Source organism: Oryctolagus cuniculus, chromosome 8 (genome assembly GCF_964237555.1).
Source record: "Oryctolagus cuniculus chromosome 8, mOryCun1.1, whole genome shotgun sequence".
NCBI lineage: Eukaryota > Metazoa > Chordata > Mammalia > Lagomorpha > Leporidae > Oryctolagus > Oryctolagus cuniculus.
Window position 1 is genome coordinate 76,360,293 of NC_091439.1, and position 19,115 is coordinate 76,379,407.

The 19,115-nt window shown below is 40.8% G+C and overlaps 1 protein-coding gene across 3 annotated transcripts in view; it reads left to right on the forward strand.

Moving 5' to 3' along the window:
• The window catches only part of GPRIN3 (GPRIN family member 3), an 81,625-nt gene extending 65,121 nt beyond the window's left edge, over positions 1 to 16,504 (forward strand). For 2 of the 3 annotated variants that reach the window (XM_051819568.2, XM_017347408.3), the window contains one exon: positions 7,597 to 14,672. In XM_051819568.2, coding sequence (XP_051675528.2) covers positions 7,708 to 9,999 — 2,292 coding nt within the window. In that variant the 5' untranslated portion in view covers positions 7,597 to 7,707 and the 3' untranslated portion in view covers positions 10,000 to 14,672. Of the gene's footprint in view, positions 1 to 7,596 lie in introns of all 3 variants that reach the window. The other variant, XM_008267607.4, reaches the window with a different exon arrangement.
• The last annotated feature ends 2,611 nt before the right edge of the window (positions 16,505 to 19,115 follow it).

Sequence of the window (19,115 nt, forward strand, 5' to 3'; positions counted from 1 at the left end):
GGTGAGTCTATTGCCCAAAACTCACCATGCGGATTAATCATTATGAACAGCAGCAATTTCTGTTTTGCTGAATGAACCATTATTAACTTGAGTTGGGAATATGATTGGAAAGCAACGTGGGCCTGTACCACTGCTCTTTTTTTGAATTTTCTGTCACTTCTCTGATCTGGTGATGCCACCTGCCCATATCATCGAGATTGCCTCTCAAATCCCTGTCTCTCCCCAGTGTAAAACTGGAGAACACCCTCAGGTCTGGATAGAAACTTGATCTGCACCACATCCTGACTGCGTGACCTCACCTTAGATTCCAGATCTGCCAAGTGGAGCTCATGGTGGGGCCACCCTCATGGAGGCCTGAAGGAGCTCACGTCACACAGTGCCTGGAATATAAGAAGCAATAAATAAGCCAGCTGATTCTTGTCTGCTGTGAAATTAGAAACCATCTGTTCCAACTGCAGGTGACAAGACAGGGAGCCTATTTGGGGTCTTTGTGCTTCTTAAAACCCCTTTTTAACCTGTTAGTTTTTGTTCAGTGTGGGTACTGTGGAATTCAATGAGATAATAGGACATGGTTTCATTTTTCTAGAACAATGTTAAACAAAAGAGGAATTGGATATGGAAAAAAGAGGCAGCTCATTTCTCATGAGCCTTTTATTAAAGGAATCACTATAGTTGAAAGTCCACATGGCACTGTGGCACTCAGCAAAGTGGCTTTCTTTGATCTTCCGCCATTCTGATTTGCTTTAGCTGCGGTTTAAAGGCAAGAGCCAACTTCCCAGCTAGTGTCTGTGAAAAGTAGATGTCAAGCAGCTATTAGTGTCAGGGTATGGTTTCTTTAAAGAAAGAAGGGACTGCTCCTCCAGCCTGGGATTTCATCATCTTTCCTTAAAACTAGCAGGTTCCACCTGCAAATGGTTTGGAACAAGATTTTGATTAAAAGGAGCAGTGAGATCTCATTGCTTTGAAAAGACCAGATTGAATAGGGTGCTGGGTGACATTTTTGCCCCTGTTTTCTGGAAGAGAACTAACCTCTTCCTTCTTGCCTGTCTTGTAAGGAACTTGGTATTAGCCATCTGAAGACTGAAAGCTGCTGTCAGATGGCTGGAGACAGGGGTGCTCTCCAAGGTCCCTACAGCACTTCTCTAATATCACTAAGAAGTGACGACATTCTGGAGCCCTTGGCCTGGCAGCAAAGCAGTTCAGAGGTAGGCGGAGGTAATTGCTGCCTGCAGGATTGCCGCCGTGACCTGCAATCCATCAGCATCCTGCTGGCCGGGCCGCCAAGCCTCTCTCTGTTCTTTCTGCCTAAGCTCGTCCCACCAGCACGGCTTTGGAGGAAGTCACAAAGGACTGAGATTCCCTGCTGCCTGGATGATTAAGCGTGGGTGTCTGTTATGAAAATAGGCAGCGTGGCATAGTAGTGGAACCCACTATTCTCAAAAATGAGCAGTGTCAGTGTCAGCTCCCAACAAATCAGGCTTTTCATCAGGTGACCAGCTATGAATGTCACTGTAGTTGGTGTTAATGCCATCGAGGCTGTTCCTAGTTGCAGACCACTTGCAAAAGGAAGGCTCTGTCATCCTCTGTAGGTAGAGAGGTGATGATAATGATGATGATAGACAGATAAATTTAATTTTTCCTTCCCATTTTCTTTCTGCAGTTACAGATAAGAAGGAAGTTGCATAGGAAGGACTTAGGCATGAACATCGATTAGAATTCAGTTCAAGCCAGCGCCACAGCTCAATAGGCTAATCCTCCGCCTGCGGCACTGGCACACCGGGTTCTAGTCCCAGTTGGGGCACCGGATTCTGTCTCAGTTGCTCCTCTTCCAGTCCAGCTGTCTGCTGTGGCCCGAGAATGCAGTGGAGGATGGCCCAAGTGCTTGGGCCCTGCACCTGCATGGGAGACCAGGAGAAGCACCTGGCTCCTGACTTCAGATCAGCACAGTGCACCTGCTGCAGCGGCCATTAGGGGGTGAACCAACGGAAAAAAAGGAAGACCTTTCTCTCTGTCTCTCTCTCTCACTGTCCACTCTGCCTGTCAAATATATATATATGTGCATATATATATATATATATATATATAGAATTCAGTTCAATAGCAAATCAGCCTTCAGAGTTCCTTAACTCTGGGTTTCAGTTCCCCTCCCTGTAAAAGGTGTATAATGCAGTCTTGCTGTGTTGCCAGAAAAAGGCTTTAAATCTGAAGAATGGAAGTGTCAAAGAAATCTGCTATCAAGGATACAGTTCCCATTAAATTTAGACAGACTCGCATGGAGATAACATTAGCTTCTGTATGATTTACACCCAGCTCAGGAAGAATCCACAGTGCTACAGAAAGCGTAGAAGAAAATGCTTGTTCTCTGGGGCAGATGACAAAGATTCTCTGCTTGAGCAAACTTTAATTGGGTTTCTCTGAGCCCTTTGCTCAACTCAGCCTTGACCTTAAGCTTCCTGTCTGTCCTGCAGAGTCTGTGGTAGCAAGAATTCTGCTAAGCCAGTTCAGACAGAATTCCCCATCCTTGATATTTGATCACCCTGGCCTACCTTCGGTGAGAATCATGTTAGGTTTAGCAAGAATGCCCTACTCACGATGTGTTCTCTTACCCTGCCCTACCCACTCCCTGGCTAAAAATGCCTACTTATTTTTGTTGTGTTTGGATTTTAGCCCAATCTCTCTCCCCTATTGCAGTAGTCTCCACGCATATGATGCTAGTCCTGAATGAAGACCTCTTTATCGTTTTATGAAGACCTCTTTATTGTTTTAACAAATGTCGGGATAATTTTCCTTTAACACGGATCAAAGCTTAAATACTAAGATTTTTTCTTTAAAAGAACCTAACACTTCTTACTGTGTGCCAAGCTGCTGTTTGTCTTGAATGCTAAATCTCTTCCTAATGACAACACAATGAAGCAATACTTTATCTTCCATTTGTAGATGAAGCCAGAGCTTTGAGAGACTATGTTACTTGCCCAAGAACACACAGCTAGAGCTGGGTGGAGGAACTGATACTTGAATCCAGGGAGTCTGCCCCAGGGTTCATATTCTTGAACACAAGGTCAAACTGCCCTCAGAGGACTAAATTGGGTTAGGAAGTCTAGTTTGTTGAAACTCTTAGAGCAAGACTCTCACACTCAGCTACACACAGGACCCAAGGTAAGCAATACTAATGCATGGCACAGGCCACTGGATCATGGGCCACTTGGAAAGTCCCACTCATCGAGGGACCAGTCCCACTCAGCACCACCTGGCTGTCACAATCTACAAATGAGCACCCTCTTATTTTTAAACAGAAGCAAGAATGGCTAAATCTGGATATGTAGGGAAAGAATTCTTCAAATCAAAAGCGAAAGAAAGGAAAGAAAAGAGAGCCAAGAGGGAATGCAAAACTACACAGCATACACACATGCATAAACATACCTCTGCAGATAGGATTCTTTGAGTCAGGGGGCTTCCTGTTTGCTGCCTCATTTTAAAAGTTATTAACTCATCTTATGATGGATTGTAGTTGATGAAAAAGACATATTTTTCTCAGTCAAAACCACCAAGTAATTACACTTTTAAAATGCAGATTCCCACTGTCTGGCAGGGGAGGGGTATGGAGGTAAGGTTGCTTCAGATGAGAGTGGTGTGGATCTTTTTATCGGCTAGTAACTCCAGAGATGTCCAACAGTGTTAGCCAAGAGATCAGCGCCTTTTTTTCCTGGAATCCTGAATTGATGATTAATTGAATAATTTGGCCTCTACTAACCAAGCGAACAAAAGGAAACATCCTTTCAAAGTTAAACCCACACAATCAGCTGCATATAGGACGTGGAAGTGAATGCAATGACTTCTGAGAGTTTTATAAAGTTGTCTTCTTGTCAGTCTTTTAACTGTCAGTTGCTGAACTTTGAGCTGCTCATATTATACAGGCCTGCCTATCAAACCAAGTTTCTTGGCTCCAGCTGTCTGTTCCTAACCCAGGAGACACTCTGTGCTCTGGCTTTATGTTTGTCATAGCAGGTGTCTGGTGTTCTTGGTTTTAATTGTCTGAACCTGGACTACCAATAGCAAAGTTTAACAAATGAGATACCCCCATTTTCTTACTTCTAACAATACTGTTTTTGATCATTTTCACAGATATTTCACTCTGTGGGCTAATATTGCCTATTGGTTTAATGTTTGGCAAAGGCTTTTTTATGGCCATTTTGAGGGAGACAGGATCAATTAACAATTTTTATGGGCAAGACCCTGCACTGTATCCTGTGGAGTGGACAGGAAAGAATCAATAAGCTGCTTCCCTTCTCTCCTAGGGCTTAAAGGATTTTTGGAGAAATGAGGCATTTATATGAAAAACCATGGTACAAAAGCCATGCAGCATGAAAATCACAATATAAAAGGCACAGATGACCAACCTGTAGGAGTTGTACACCAGAGAAAGCCTTTATGATTGGAACATTTTAAAGTCCTCCAGAAAGGAAATGCGATTTAAGAGGGTCTAGGAGAGTGGGTAGGCTTTTTGAGGAGAAGGAGAGGCAGTAGGAGAAAAGGTATAATAAACACAGATAGGGGAGGGCAAAATTGCCTTCAAGAACAGTAAGCGATTTCAATAGAAAGCTCAAGAAAGGCAGAAATGGGAAAGAAACCTGGAAAAGTGGTTTGGATAAGCAGAAAGCAGTAGAGCCCAGGGATGGGGAAAATACTCAGTTGTTAATGTCACTATTGAAGGAAGAGATGATTTAGGAGAAAAAATAGGTTTGATTTATTGTTAAATTGCATATGATGATAGATCAGTCAAATAACATTGAGCCAAAAGAGAAAATTATGTAGTTTTCAAAATCTGGGCCCAACCAGATTTGATTTTACCCTGATTTTTGACACCTAAGAGTGTGAATTAAGATTGCACTGTTGGAGGCATTCCCCATCACAACTAAAGGAGTAGGATCCTTGAATTGTAGAGCTGGTTGGGTCTGTAGAAATCATGTAATCCATTTGGCCATGAGTTAACTTGGGTTTCAGAAAGACTAGGTTATTGAGCCTGAGATCACATAGTCTCGTAGTGATAATGTTAAAACACAGTTGTCCACTAATTTCTGATCCATTGCTGGATCCACATGACCTGATGTCTACGTACTCTTCTCTACAAAAACACACATATGATTTTATGTGGGTATCAATTCGAAATCTTATCAGATATATATAATTTTTAATTCAGCATTTCCCTAGTTTTGGATACTTCCATTCTCCCCTTCCTGACTCCAATTCATCACTCTCCCTCCATTCAACACACCTGATATTCCTCGTTCTGAATATTTTTGGAATTTTTTTTGAAAGGCAGAGTTACACAAAGAGGTAGAGAGAGAGAGATCTTCCATCCACTAGTTAACTCTCAAATGGCCTCAATGGTCAGGGCTGGGCCAGGCCAAAGCCAAGAGCTAGGAGCCAGGAGCTTCTTCCCTGTCTCCCACATGGGTGCAGGGGCACAAGCACGTGGCCCATCTTCCACTGTTTTCCCAGGCCCATTAGCAGGGAGCTGGATCAGAAGTAGAGCAGCCAGGTCTTGAACTGACACCCATATGGGATGCTGGCATCACAGGTGCAGCCTTAATCTGCTACACCACAACACCGGCCCTATATTTTTAGAATTCATGTAATCATAAATGAACACACAAATGTACTTTCAAAAGTCTATGGGAATGAAATTAACACATTAGTTTATTTTGTGTAAAAAATGAAATCCATGCATATAAGGAGTCTTCAAAAAGTTTTTGGAAAATGTGTATTGTGAAAAAAGTATACATGGATTTCAATTTTTTTTGCATCAAAGTATACTTAAATACCACTTTTTCAGGAAGCACCTTGTGAGTATGAATACACATGGACTAATTTCAAGCATTGTTTTGCAAAAATGAGAATATATGTTCTCTTGTCTGTATGTTGTACTTTTCACTCAACCACACTGTGGGTAAATCCCTCCCACGTGAAAAACTCTCACCTAATTAGATACTTATTGTAATGGTTGCATAATACTCAATGGCAGAGGTACCTCACTATCCTGAGATTCTCTCCACTCATGGGATCAGTTTGTTTCCAGTTTTTGCCTTTACAAATAATACTTCAATAAGCCTATGTATTACTCTATATATATGTGATGGAGTTTTTATTCCTGTTGACAGAGTTGGTGCCACTGAGTCAAACGCATGTGTTTTTAGTTTTAAAAAACTAAAAAGCTTTTCTAAGACAGCCATAACAATAAGTCTTTGTTCATACAATTCATAGAAATACTTGCCTTCACTAAATCTCTCCAGACTATACTATTTTAGGTCTTTATTTTCTCAGTTAGTTTTTTAAGTGCAATCGGTGTAAAGTAAAACCTCATTATTTCTTTATTTGCATTTGTTTGACTACAAATGAATTTGATCATCTTCTCATGGGTTTGTTGGTTATCTGGATTTCCTTTCCTGTAAACTCCCTTTTCATATTCATTTTTTCCAAAGGGTTATTTTGTTCCCTTGTTTTTTGGCCTACCCTCAAGGATTGCATTTTTTCAAATCTCTTCTATCTTTTATGTATCTTTTGTCTTGTAAAAGCTTTACATTTTATTTAGTTACCTATGTTTATGTTTTCCTCTTTCACCTGTTATATTTTCGTGGCAAAAGAAGTCTATACCCCTGCTTTTAGGTTATTTTTATGGTCTCTTAATTTTCTTACAGAATTTTTGTTTAGTTATTTATTTTACATTTTAACTTTTAATCCATCTGAACCCATCTAGATTTTATTTTCTGAATTGGTATAAGATAAAGGTCTGCTTGTCTTTTCTTCCAGATGAATAAACAATTTACAAGCACCCTTTGTTAAATAACATATCCTTTTGCCACTTAATTGAAATGTCTCTTTGTCATATATTAAATCTCCATTTATATTTGGATCTATTTCTAGATCTTCTTTCACATATATGTTGAGGCATATTAAAGTACTTTTTAATTTAAGTACAGAAATTTTATGAGATTTTCCTGAAAGCTGGTAAATCACATGACACAGATGATCTTGAGGTAGCTCTCAAACTTAGGCAGATACATTAATAAAACTCATCTACTAGGTGCTTGCATTGTGGTATAATAGGGTAAGCCACCACTTGCAACATCAGCATCCCATAGCACAGTGCTAGTTTGACTCTGGCTGCTCCACTTCCAATCCAGCTTCGTCCTAAGGCACCTGAAAGAGAGTAGAAGGTGGCCCAAGTACTTGGGCACCTGCTGGCTTCAGCCTGACCCAGACCTGGCTGTTGTAGACTTCTGGTGAACCAACAAAAATGGAAGATCTCTATCTCTCTCTCTCATTCTGTCCTAAATAAAATAACTAAATAAATCGATTTTTAAACCTATCTGCTAGACAGCAGTAGGATATAAGCAAGAAGAAGTCATGCACCAAAATAATATTTGTGTAATTAAAATATTTTCAAAAGTTTTATTCACAAGCTCTACTTTTATGTCAACAAATACAGAAAGAAATGATTTCATGTGTTAATGAGATTTTATAACAACGACGATTTGGTGTGGTTTTCAGTCGTTAAATGATGCACCATGTTAATGGGACTGTTTTCTTGATCCACAGGCTGGTTCTTCAAGGTAATCTTTCCTGGCTGTCTTCACTCTGAGCTCCGACGGCTTCCAGGGGGAGCATTACTCCAGGGAGAGCTCCGGAGTATTCTTGGAGAGAAATTCCATGGGGACTGTACCTGACCCTCTGGGACCGACTAAATCTTCCCTGCTTGCACCTGCTGGAAAAGAGGACTCCCTGGCAGAGCTGCAAACTCCCTGCCCTCAGCAGCAACCATCTCTCCTGTGCAAGAATGCCCACAGCCTTTCAGGCGCCCCTTCAGAAGCAAACCTCAGCCCCAGTGCAGCTGCTGAGGCCCTGATGCAGGCCTGTGAGCATGCGACCACCCAGCCAGATATGTCTTCTCCCAGTGTTTTCAATGAGGTGGGGAAAGCACCTCTTACACCCAATTCCCCTGGCCACCCCCAGCTCCCAGGCAGCAGTGAGCCCGTCACACCAGCGCTGAGTTTTGCAGCAGGAAAGGAGGATGCTAAACACACACCATTTGCAATTCCAGTCAATCAGCCAACCTACCCAGCCAACCTTCATGATCAGCCCAATACCAGCCCCTCATCAGTACCTGAACATCCCCTGGTGAAATCACAGACACCCTGCGAGGGAGAGCAACCTGAGACGTCGAGTTGTGCTGTAGGGGACACCTGTGGCAGCAGCAAAGATCAAGTGTCTTGTGATTTTCCTTCTCAAGAAACAATCCAGGCAACAGTGCAGACTCCAGAGACAGCAGCCAGGGCGTCCAGCCATTCATCCCCTCTTGTCGGTGGACCAGAAGGGAAAAGGGACCAAGCCGCCCGGGACTCTGTGACAAGGTCTTGCGAAAGCCCCACAAGAGAAGATGAATGTCCCCAGAACAAACAGCCCTCTGTCACTGCCTCTGACACACAAGGCATCCCTTCTGGGGCGTCTCCACCATCCCGCCTCACCAGCGATGCATCCACACGTCCTGCAAACCCAGAGCCCGTGCAGCTTCCTGCACAGCCTCAGGGTTCAAAGTTCAAAGAAGCCAGTACAATGACCAGCCAAGCTGAAAGTGAGCTCAAGGAAGTCCCCAGCAGAGCTCGGCAAGATGCTGAGGTGCAGGCAGTGGCGATCGTCCAGAGCCGATCGGTGTCTACCAGCCCCAGCATCCTCACTGCATTCCTAAAGGAGATCCCTGCTGCAGAGCGTTTGGAACAACAAGAGCAGCTGCGTGTCGTCTGTCATGGCCATGGCAGTGGAAGCCCCAGGTTGGAGCTCTCTGACCCATTGTTAGCCCCCCAGCCGTCCGGGCAGTGCCCTGGCATCATGCCACAGGTGCACATCCAAACACATAAACCAGCCAGCCTACCCACCGAGGTTCTTAAAACCTCATCAGTCAATGTGGCCTCCAGCCATGCCCAGGATACGTGGAAAGAAGGTGGGAGTTCAGCAGGAAGGAGCCCAGAGAGCTGCGAACGGCCAACCTGTAACCAGCTCGCAGGCTCCCTGAAGGCTGGCCCCATTGACCAGATTTCTGGCCTTGTAGGAGGCCAAGCTGAAACACGCCAGGGACTAGGGAACTCTGAAAGCAAGATGTCTGAGGGTGTAGTAAAAAGCACAGATGGCCACAAAGCAGACTCAGGCTGCAGACTCTCCCAATCTTGTGTCCCGGCCGGCAAAGCCGACCAGTCCAGCACCTTGGATCCTGCTGATCAAGGAGGTGCAAGGGAAAGGAAGACTGCGTCTCCCCAGATAGGCAGAGAACAAGATACCGATACCCCGGATGCCAAGACTCTACTGCTCAATCCTAAAACTCAAGAAGGTGGAGGCACAGGCTCACCTGCTAATCCCACCCCCTCTCCTGTTAGAAAGAACCAGGAGAGCACCTTGGAAGAAAACAGACAGACCAAGACAGCCACCAGCCTGAGCCTGCCATCCGACGCCCTGGGGGACTCCAGCCCGGGCTCTGGCAAGAGGACCCCTTCTCGCTCGGTCAAGGCCAGCCCACGCCGGGCCAGCCGGGTCAGCGAGTTCCTTAAGGAGCAGAAGCTGAACGTGACGGCGGCGGCCGCGCAGGTGGGATTCACTCCAGGCGAGAAGAAGAAGCAGCTTGGCACGGACGCCAAGCCCCATCTGAAACAGTCCAAGCGCGTCAGGGACGTCATGTGGGATGAGCAGGGCATGACCTGGGAGGTGTACGGTGCCTCCTTGGACCCCGAGTCCCTGGGAATCGCCATCCAGAACCATTTGCAAAGGCAAATCAGGGAACACGAGAAATTAATCAAAACGCAAAGTGGCCAGGCCCGGAGATCCATTTCCTCAGATACATCTTCAAATAAGAAGCTCAAAGGAAGGCAACACAGTGTTTTCCAATCCTTGCTGCAGAACTTTCGACGCCCCAACTGCTGTGTTCGCCCCGCCCCCTCTTCTGTGTTAGATTGAAAGGGAGCCCATGTGAAGGCCCGCCCACACGGCCATTGTGCATGAGCCTCTGCTCCAATTCTGACTTTGCTGGGGGCCGGGCGGGGGGGGGGGGTTGTTGGGGTTTCCGGTTTTTGGTTTTGGAGAGGCAAGGAAGAAAAAGCAAGAATGAACTATAGGAATTTGTGATTCAGAATCCTTGGGTCCTGTGACTGGAACCGTGTAAAGAAAAGGTCGTTTCAACTGGACGCAAAGGACCAGAAGCAAGCTTCCCTGAGGATTTGCAAGCTAAAGTGGAAATCCGTTTTTTTATTATGATGTTGCTTGTAGAAACTGCATTATCATACGTGTGTCCTTTTGTACGACTGCCTCAATTTATCATACAATGTTGTTTCCATTAAAATCCCTGCTTTGTATTTAAAAAGTCGCAAAAAGACTATTAGCAAAAAATACTGCTAACGGTTCTAGCCCTATTATAATAAGAATGCTTTTACCACACAAAATTTAAGTAGGTGATAAGAACCATACTGTAAAAAAAGAAACAAATTTGACTAATTCCTAAGCCAGCTAACCTTAAATAAAGCATTTACATATGTAAAATGCCAGATATGAATTAGTATTTGTAAATATCTGCAGATACCTTTTTATAAACCTTGTTATAGCTGTGAATAAATACAAGAGAGTTGCAGTAGGAAAATTAGCTAAGCCTTTGAATATGAATACTGCCTACATCAGACATGGATTCACAGATACACATTGTCCTTTGCTGAAAGCAGTGCATCTCTGTGATTCCGGCCAGATTAAATTCCCGTTTGTTTGTTTTTTTTTACCCTAGAGGAAAGAAGTACATGGGACGGAATTCTTGAAAAGACTCATTAAATTACTGGCAATACAAAATTTTATGTGTGTAGGTGTTTGTCAGTTGTATTCTACTGAGAATACTAAGGTCTGGGTTCAGAATTATAAATAGCAGTTTACCAAGCACTGTTTGTTGTTGTGTGTTAATACAGGAAAGTCTCATGAGTAACAAAACCATATGTTTAATCTAGACCCCGATAAACAAGATGCAGTATGTGTTTTGCTTTTGATTTGGTCTAGTAGCTTCTAATGGCAACTGTAGTTGACACCAAATAGAACACAAACTTCTTTTCAGGGTTTGTATGCAGACTAATCTCATCTAATTGCATTAAGTTTATCATCTGGACTCAAAAGGTTGTTCCGCAAATGGACTGGTTAAGAGAAACACAATCATATATCATCCTTCAAACCCAAGTAAAAGAGAGACCTTTACAGAAACCTGGTTTGAGTTTGGGTAGGTAGGCTGTGTTGCTTGAGAACACAGGCACCTGTTTGATCTCAGCTCTCACATGTCTCTAGAAGAGGGTGTCCCTAAGACACATGAGCGTCCCCTCAGGCACTGGTCTGACCTTGGCCTGGAAGTGACCAGCAGCAGCTTGAGAATCGTGGTAAAGATGGGGAATGAGCAGGGCCCTAGGAAGACTTTGCTTCCCACACTGACTTTTGGGAGAGCGCTGGTCTCCATCTTGCATTTGGAAAATCAGGCTGTTAGATGTTGGAGGCACCGGTTGCCTTCTCTGAACTCATCCCCCCTAATGAGCCAGAAGGGCTTCTGATGGTGTGTTCCCTCCCCACAGACTCATAGATATCATTTGTACAGTAAATTCACAATACCTGTTTTGCCTTTTTTTAATTTTAATTCTAGTATGCAGATTCTGAATGGATGGGGGGAAAATCATATCTAAACTTGAACACGACAGCCAAACTAGATACAACATAAATTAGCAAGAAACAAAAGTAATAAAACAAAAATAAATTTTAAAGAACCTTTGATTCCTTCTGATTTGACTGTGTATGGAACCTGCCTAAGTAGCATCACACTCAGAACATTTCCAGAGTCCAGGAACAGTAATTACAGTTGATACGTTTGGAACTTAATAATGAATCTTTAAATAAGACACAGTTTTCAACTTCTTACTCATTGACCTCTCTTAAGAATAGAGCTATCTAAAGTAGAAATTACCATCAAATTACCAAACTGCAACTGATGACTAGAGATTCAACCTCAATCTCTCCTCCCACACTGCCAGCTTCAGGTACCCGTTTGTAGTCATGCTCATGTCATCCCGTCTCACATGTCTTTGCCAGGACATGATTTTGCTCCTGTCTCTGCTCCCTCACTGGCTGCCTCCCTCCCACACTGGCACACATGCTGTGTGGACACAGCGTGCACCCTGTGTACACAGTGGCAGCTGTCAACAGTACCCTCTCCTGCTGGGTGGGCCCCCAGGTAATCCTCTTCTGTGACAAGGCTAGAACAGGCTGTTCCTGCATTCAAATAAAAGAGAAGAAAGAATTCAGTATCCCGTAATAATATTTATTTTCATGAGTTTAGAGTAACCACATGATTTATAAATAGTTAAATGAATCAGAGGCCTGAGAGAGTTGTAGGCATCTGTCCCACATTAAATAAATTAAAACTGCTCAATTTGGTATTGTAGCTGTGCCTCTCACATGAAAACTTGAAGGAAAAAAATATTTGATGTAGTAATTTTAACTCATTTTCATGGGTGCTAGAACTAAATTCTTCTACAACAGTTTAGAAATTGCAACAGATTACAAAATCTTTCTTGTTTTGTTACTTCTTGGGTCTTAGAGAACTAACAGCTTTTAGAAGCAGTGACAGAAATATATCGTCAATGGTTGAATAAGAGAAGAGTCTATTCAAAACAGCAGTACTTTTACATTGTAATACCCACCCTAACTTCCTTTTGCAATAAAACTTTATTTGAAAATCTTCCTTCACTTCACTTTGTGGCACAGCATTAGACTTTCCATCTATTACTTGTGACACCGTAGAATCCATCATTCAGCAAAAGAAGTTGCAAAACATCCTTCCTTACTCAGTTAATATTCCTTATTTGGCCTGGCATGATCCACCTTGAATTGAATACTGCTTCTTACTGCCCTTATCTTTGGGATATAATTTGGTCCTATTTGGGTTTTTGAAATATATGGAGGAAATAGTTTATTGAATCAAGAGATGGAAATATTTCTTAAACTAGTAATGAAAGAGGTGAGTTAGAACTCTGGCTGGAAAATAATTCAATGATTGAAGTGACAAGATACAAAGTGAGCATTAGAATTTTTCTTTAAATATTGATTGACCTGTTTTTATTATTGTAAGAATGTCATAGCTTCAGTTGTCATGTGTTTACTTTGAGGGGTGCTTTTCTAATTGTGTCTTTTGGATTATCGGTGTTTGATGCTACAAACTAACTATTTTACATACAGTGAAATCCAGATTAACCTCTGTGTGGGGATCAGTGGCATAAGGTGAACATTTTACTAAGTCACGTTTAGCCAAAAACCTTTTGTTTGCATCCTAAATGAAATATTTATAAAATGCATTACTATGTTTTCCCACCTTAACAAGTTCAACTATGTTGAATGTCATTTGATCTTTGATGATTTTTAATTATGATAATTGTCTGATATTCACTGTTTTAGATGCCATGTTTTCAATATTATAAACAGCAACAATGAAATGAATTGGACTGAATATGCATATGTAATATATACCCTCCAGGTTGGATTTTGGAATCAGATTCTTACTCAGAGTTTGCCATCTAAAAATAGAAAGCAGAAGAGGAAAATGGCATTTGGTTATATCCCAGAGTATTGAGATTTCACTGTTCCTATCTTATCCTAATGTTATTCCTCTCACTTCTGAGAATTCATGTCATTCTGGGAATATCTGTATATACCACACCAAGAATAGGATATGATGTGATTTTCAATTTTGCTGTCAGAGGTTATAGATGGGTGTGCTGTGAATGTGAATTCTTAGCCTTTGCTGTATCCATTCTATTATTGTTTTCCTGGGAAAAAAACTATTGTATTCCTCCTACATACTGTGCATGTGTTAAAAAAAAAAAAAGTGTCCCCTCGTAGTACCACAAAATTCACCTCACCCTTTCTCTACTTTTTCATAATCATTATAAAGAAAAACAGTATGTTAGGATAAGGTTTTCATATATGTACATGTGTTTTTATTGAAAACAGGCAGTTGTAGTCTTGTGTAGCCCTCCACCTGCCTGATTAACTAATTATCTCCAATGCTGCCATGGAGATGAGGCTGTTGACTCTCTCCTGCTTTGTCCTAAGCAGTGTTTGAGAAATGAGGCCTGTGAATTTCCCTTTGTGATAATAAAAAATACAGTGAAGTCAGAAGTATCTCCGGTAAGTGAGCTGACCACCTTGTCCCAGCCTCTGTTCCTTCTGTGTGGTGAAGCCAAAGTCTTGCCCAGGTCTGCTTCAGTGCTTGCTACTTTACTTTGGTGTCTTAGCGTGCAGTTTCCCGTTAGCAGTGTTCTTGGTGTCCTGTGTGGTCCTCTTGGTTGATTCTCTCCAAATATGAGTCAGCCGCTGCCACCTGGCAAATAGCAGGCAATATGCTGAATCTCCTGTCCATCCTTGTAACTATATCCTTCTTATTGAAATTCTGCAACTGGCTGGGTAATTACAAACGTTATCTGTGCAGACACATGGGCTAATGGATGTTTACATCGTTTGAGACATTTTTACAGAAGGGGATGTGGGGGGGGGTGATATAGTCTTGCAAATACTGAAAAAGATTTCCATGAACTTTACTCTCTGGAAAAAAAAAAAAAGAATTCTCCTTGCTACAGAAATTAAATCAGCTTGGTTTGCAATAACCAAGGACATAAACAAAGATCGATTGAGGTGGAAAAGTTCTGTCTCGCAAGTTACCAGTGACATCTGCCAGAGGTCATTACCGCTACTTTTAACTGTGAACATTCACCAGCCAAATTACTCACTTGCCACAACCAACTAACCTCTCTCAGAATAAATCCAGTGTGTCTGTATATATGTTGTAGATAGAAACAACAAAATATCCTGAAATATTGCCTTTGGCTGTTAGGTAAATCGAAGTGATGTTAATTATAAAGGACTTTCTCTGTGAATTGACTATGGGAGCCAGAATGGTGCAACAAGATGTTATTTACAAAATTTTTTAGACCCAGATATCTCAGATACTCACCATGAGAATGAAGACTGTTGAATCTGAAATTAAAGCCAAGCAATAATGTGCCAAAAAGAGGCAGTTATACCAGCAAGTGCATCTAGAACAGGCACACCATTAGACAATTATGGTTTGCTCTATGAAGACTGACTGTAACCCACAGAATAAATGTGAAGGCAGAATGTCTGCTTTCCTGCTGGAAACCTTGTTTCAGAGCTCTGTCAAGACGTATGACACCAGAGAGAATTAGTAGAGATACAGTTACCATCTCTGTTCATGCTAGTGAAGGCAGAAGAGGAGCCACTTAAAGTCTTGCTGGCTCACTCCTCAAGACAGCAACAAAAAGCTTGGTTGAACTGGAGGCATTAGCATGTAGGAAAGCAATTCAGTTAATTCCACCCAGTGGATTACCAGCCTTCACGATGAATACTGGGCTCCCAAATGTAAAATTACTAAAACATGAGGACTTGTATCAAAAGGGGCCTCAAATAATGCCTTACAGAAAATGATGTTCCAGATGGGTATTTCTAAATACTAATTCTTCGGGTGTCTTTCGGGGTTCCAAGTCAAAATTAATTGGCTGCAAAACTGCAGGAATTGAAATCACATATTATTCACTTCAGGAAAATACACACTGATCAGCCAGCATGGTGATGGTTGTGATGAGCACCATAGTGATTTAAGTGTGTTAGAAAGAATTAAATGGTAGAGAAATCCTGACTTCATGCTTGATCTGTTAAATATGAAATTTCATCAGTTTCTTTCCAGGGTGAAAATTATAGCTTGCTTTTTTTATATCACTGCTAGTATTTGTTACTTTAAAAGTTAAATTGTTTGGCCTTATAAAAACTTTTAACAGTTAAGCAATTTTTTTCTGATTCATATCATTGCTGTTAATAAAAAACATGTACAGGCTGTGTGTAAACTATTTTGAATGAATAGAAAAGACTTATCCATGCTAATCAGTATCTTCATGATTGTAGTTTAGATCCTTAGCATTTGTTTCAGAGCACATCATTGAGTTAATTATTTTTATAATATTTTTCGTTTGTGGCTTAAATGATGCTGGCGAATCAGGAGATTGCAGTATTATAGTCAAGCTCCTAAATCCTTTGAGGAAAGGAGAGACTAATTTTTGTGTTAAGGGCATCTGGAGATACCTTTTATTGAGGTTGAGAAAACTCCATGTGACCTGAAAACTCAAGAAAAATATATACTCACAATGACTGAATTCCTACATGTATTTATCTCTGCTGTACTAATGTGTGAGCAGTATGTTGTGCACAATACTGTATCTGATCGTGGTATGTCAGTGCATTCTCTAAGTGTATACAGTCTGTGAGTGATTGGTTTTCTATTTTTATGTGTAGAAAAAAACAACATGCTGTAACCCACGTAAAGGCCAATTACTGCCATCGGGTAGGCACATGTACGAAAATGAATAAAGCTAACAAAAGTTTGCATGTGTGTTCGGTAATGGAATTTGTCCTTTCATTTGTGAAGGTCAGAAAGGGCTGTTTATTGCTTCACCTTTTTATCACCTATGAAAGTAGACAACATAATTATCACAAAGATTGAATATAGTAATCAGTAGATTGGCATGTTATTAAATCTGCCAGGGCTAATTAACCACACCATTAGGCACAGGTAAGGTCAATTTTTTGACCGCCAGGATGATTTGCATTCCTCACACATCCTCTCTGTGTTACGTGTGTGACTAGGATGTACATACTATGGGTGTGATTGTGTACATACCTTGTATGAATTATCTAAATCCTCAAAGCAGTTACAGGAAAAAGGGAAGAAGAAGCTGTTCAGAAGCCTCAAAAGGGCTAATCAAAATGTTTCTTCATTTTCTACACATAAAAAAATACCCAGCATAACTATAAAAGCTTATCCACATCCATGCACATAGAAGCACATTTTATTCACCCTAGCATATTTAAGTAAATCAAAAATTAAAATGACAAACTAAAGTGACAACTATGATAAGTCTATAATCCAAATATTACCATTGGAACAGATTCTCCCTATTAGGTAGTATTACTCTCTGGTAGCAGATTTCCTGCTTAGGAAAGTTGAGGTTCACTGAGCTTTGAAAATCCTTACTAAGGCTAGTACCTGAGCAATTTTTATAAATGCTGTTCCTTATGCACCTACTTTTATATATGGAAATTCTATTTGGTCATTTATCATTGTGTTTATTTGCATGTGCTGACTGATTAAAGTCTCTCTCCTTTTTTTTTTTTTTTTTTTTTTTGGAAGATGTATCCCTAGATTTCAAAAAAGTATGTAGTCACTAAAAGTAGAAAACAATTTTGTAGGCATTCTTCTCTTGAGATCAGCAAAGAAGTATCTCCCAACACCAAGAATGAAAACAAAAAGTCCAGATACTGTTGTAGGATAAAAGCAGCTATGAGTTCCTTAAGATGAACTTAAATAAAAAATTACTGTTGTTGATGACAATGGCAATGTGGAGAAGAGATGACCAAGTTAGGAGAGTTGCCAGCAAATTTCCACACTGGGCAAGATTTATCACTTTGTCACAGTTCCAATCAGTGAATCGATCTTGTCATTAGGGATCAAAAAGTCTGATCTGGTTCCTAAAACCTAAAGCAATTTAACCCTAGTTCTTTGACACTAAAAAATTATCTTTGCTGAGTGTTGGGTTGATGAAAGGAATGGAAATATGAGAGTCACCCCTTGAAAAGGAATTCCATTTGGCAAAGTACTAATATAACCACTTCTCAGTAGAAAGTTAAGAATAGTATTCAAATATATATTTATGTTTTATAGAATCAATGTGCTGTCTTTATATGTTAAATAAAAGTTATAGCCAAGTATAAAAAAAGCTACAACTATAGCTGTTGGTGTTTTTTTACCTACTAAATACATACTTGATTTTAAGTGCAGCATATCTGAAATCTTGATGTTTGTCAATATTTATTGTTGCTTAAAAGATAAATTTATGTAATTATTTTGGAAGACATGTATTAATTTAAATGAAATGATACCAGAAAAATTAACAGCTGTCAATATGAAATAATTTGTGTGTAAATACTCAGCTAAGATATACCAAAATTGCAGTGTGAAGTTAAATCACTGAAGAAGTGGTAATATTCAAAATGAAAAGTCCACTTATAAATGTCAATGTTAGAACCTAAAGTTCCACCTTTTTATGTCCACATACAAAGATCACAAACTGTTTATTTAAGAAAGATCCCATCTTCCAGATATTCACCAATAAAACTTCATTTCTTAGCAAAAAGGTGAAAGGTTATAATACAAGTTAAAAGATTTTAGAATTACATAGGCTTCCACATTCATTTTGGATTTGAATTTTGAATGGATGTTTAAAGTACTGGAATTTAACTGATGACAACTTTACCTTCAAAAACCTTAGAATATGATTTTTTTTGCATCTCACGTTCCATAATAAATGTGATATAGAATAAAATGTCCTGTTTTCTGTTGTCGTTGTTGTTGCTGTTGCCACTGCTGTTGCAATTGTCCTTTCAGCCCTGGGTGAGTAAAGAATCAGTATTTTCCATGTGACACTTTCTGTTAGGAATCTCCATTTGGAGCTGTAAGTGTTCAGAATAAAAGAGCTTTTCTTCTTTCATTAAAATAGAATTCCCATGGACCCAAGCACGACTCCAGATGGCACAGCAGTGTATGTATGTGAGTGCATGCATGCTTGTGTGTGCACATGTTTTCTTTTGCTGTTGAAGGTGATGGAAGCTCAGCTTTCATGGAAATACAGACAAGGAGTGAAGGTATGAAGCATTTAGACTGTGTCATGTCCAGGCTTGGCTATTTCTTGTAAATGGCATTCAGGTGTCTGCCGTGCAATGCCATACTCTCTCGCCACTGCTGAGTAGGTGAATTGGCATCCTGCGGTCTTAGATTCCTAGAATCAGATAGAAATCAGCCAGGTCCTCCAATCTGGTTTAGCCATTCATAAAACTAACACTGTAATTTGATACCTTTTTGCTTCTTAAATCTGTCTTTTGTTCCTGGATGAACTTCAGTAAAAGAGAAGTAAAATAATTATGATCCCAAAATCTAGAAC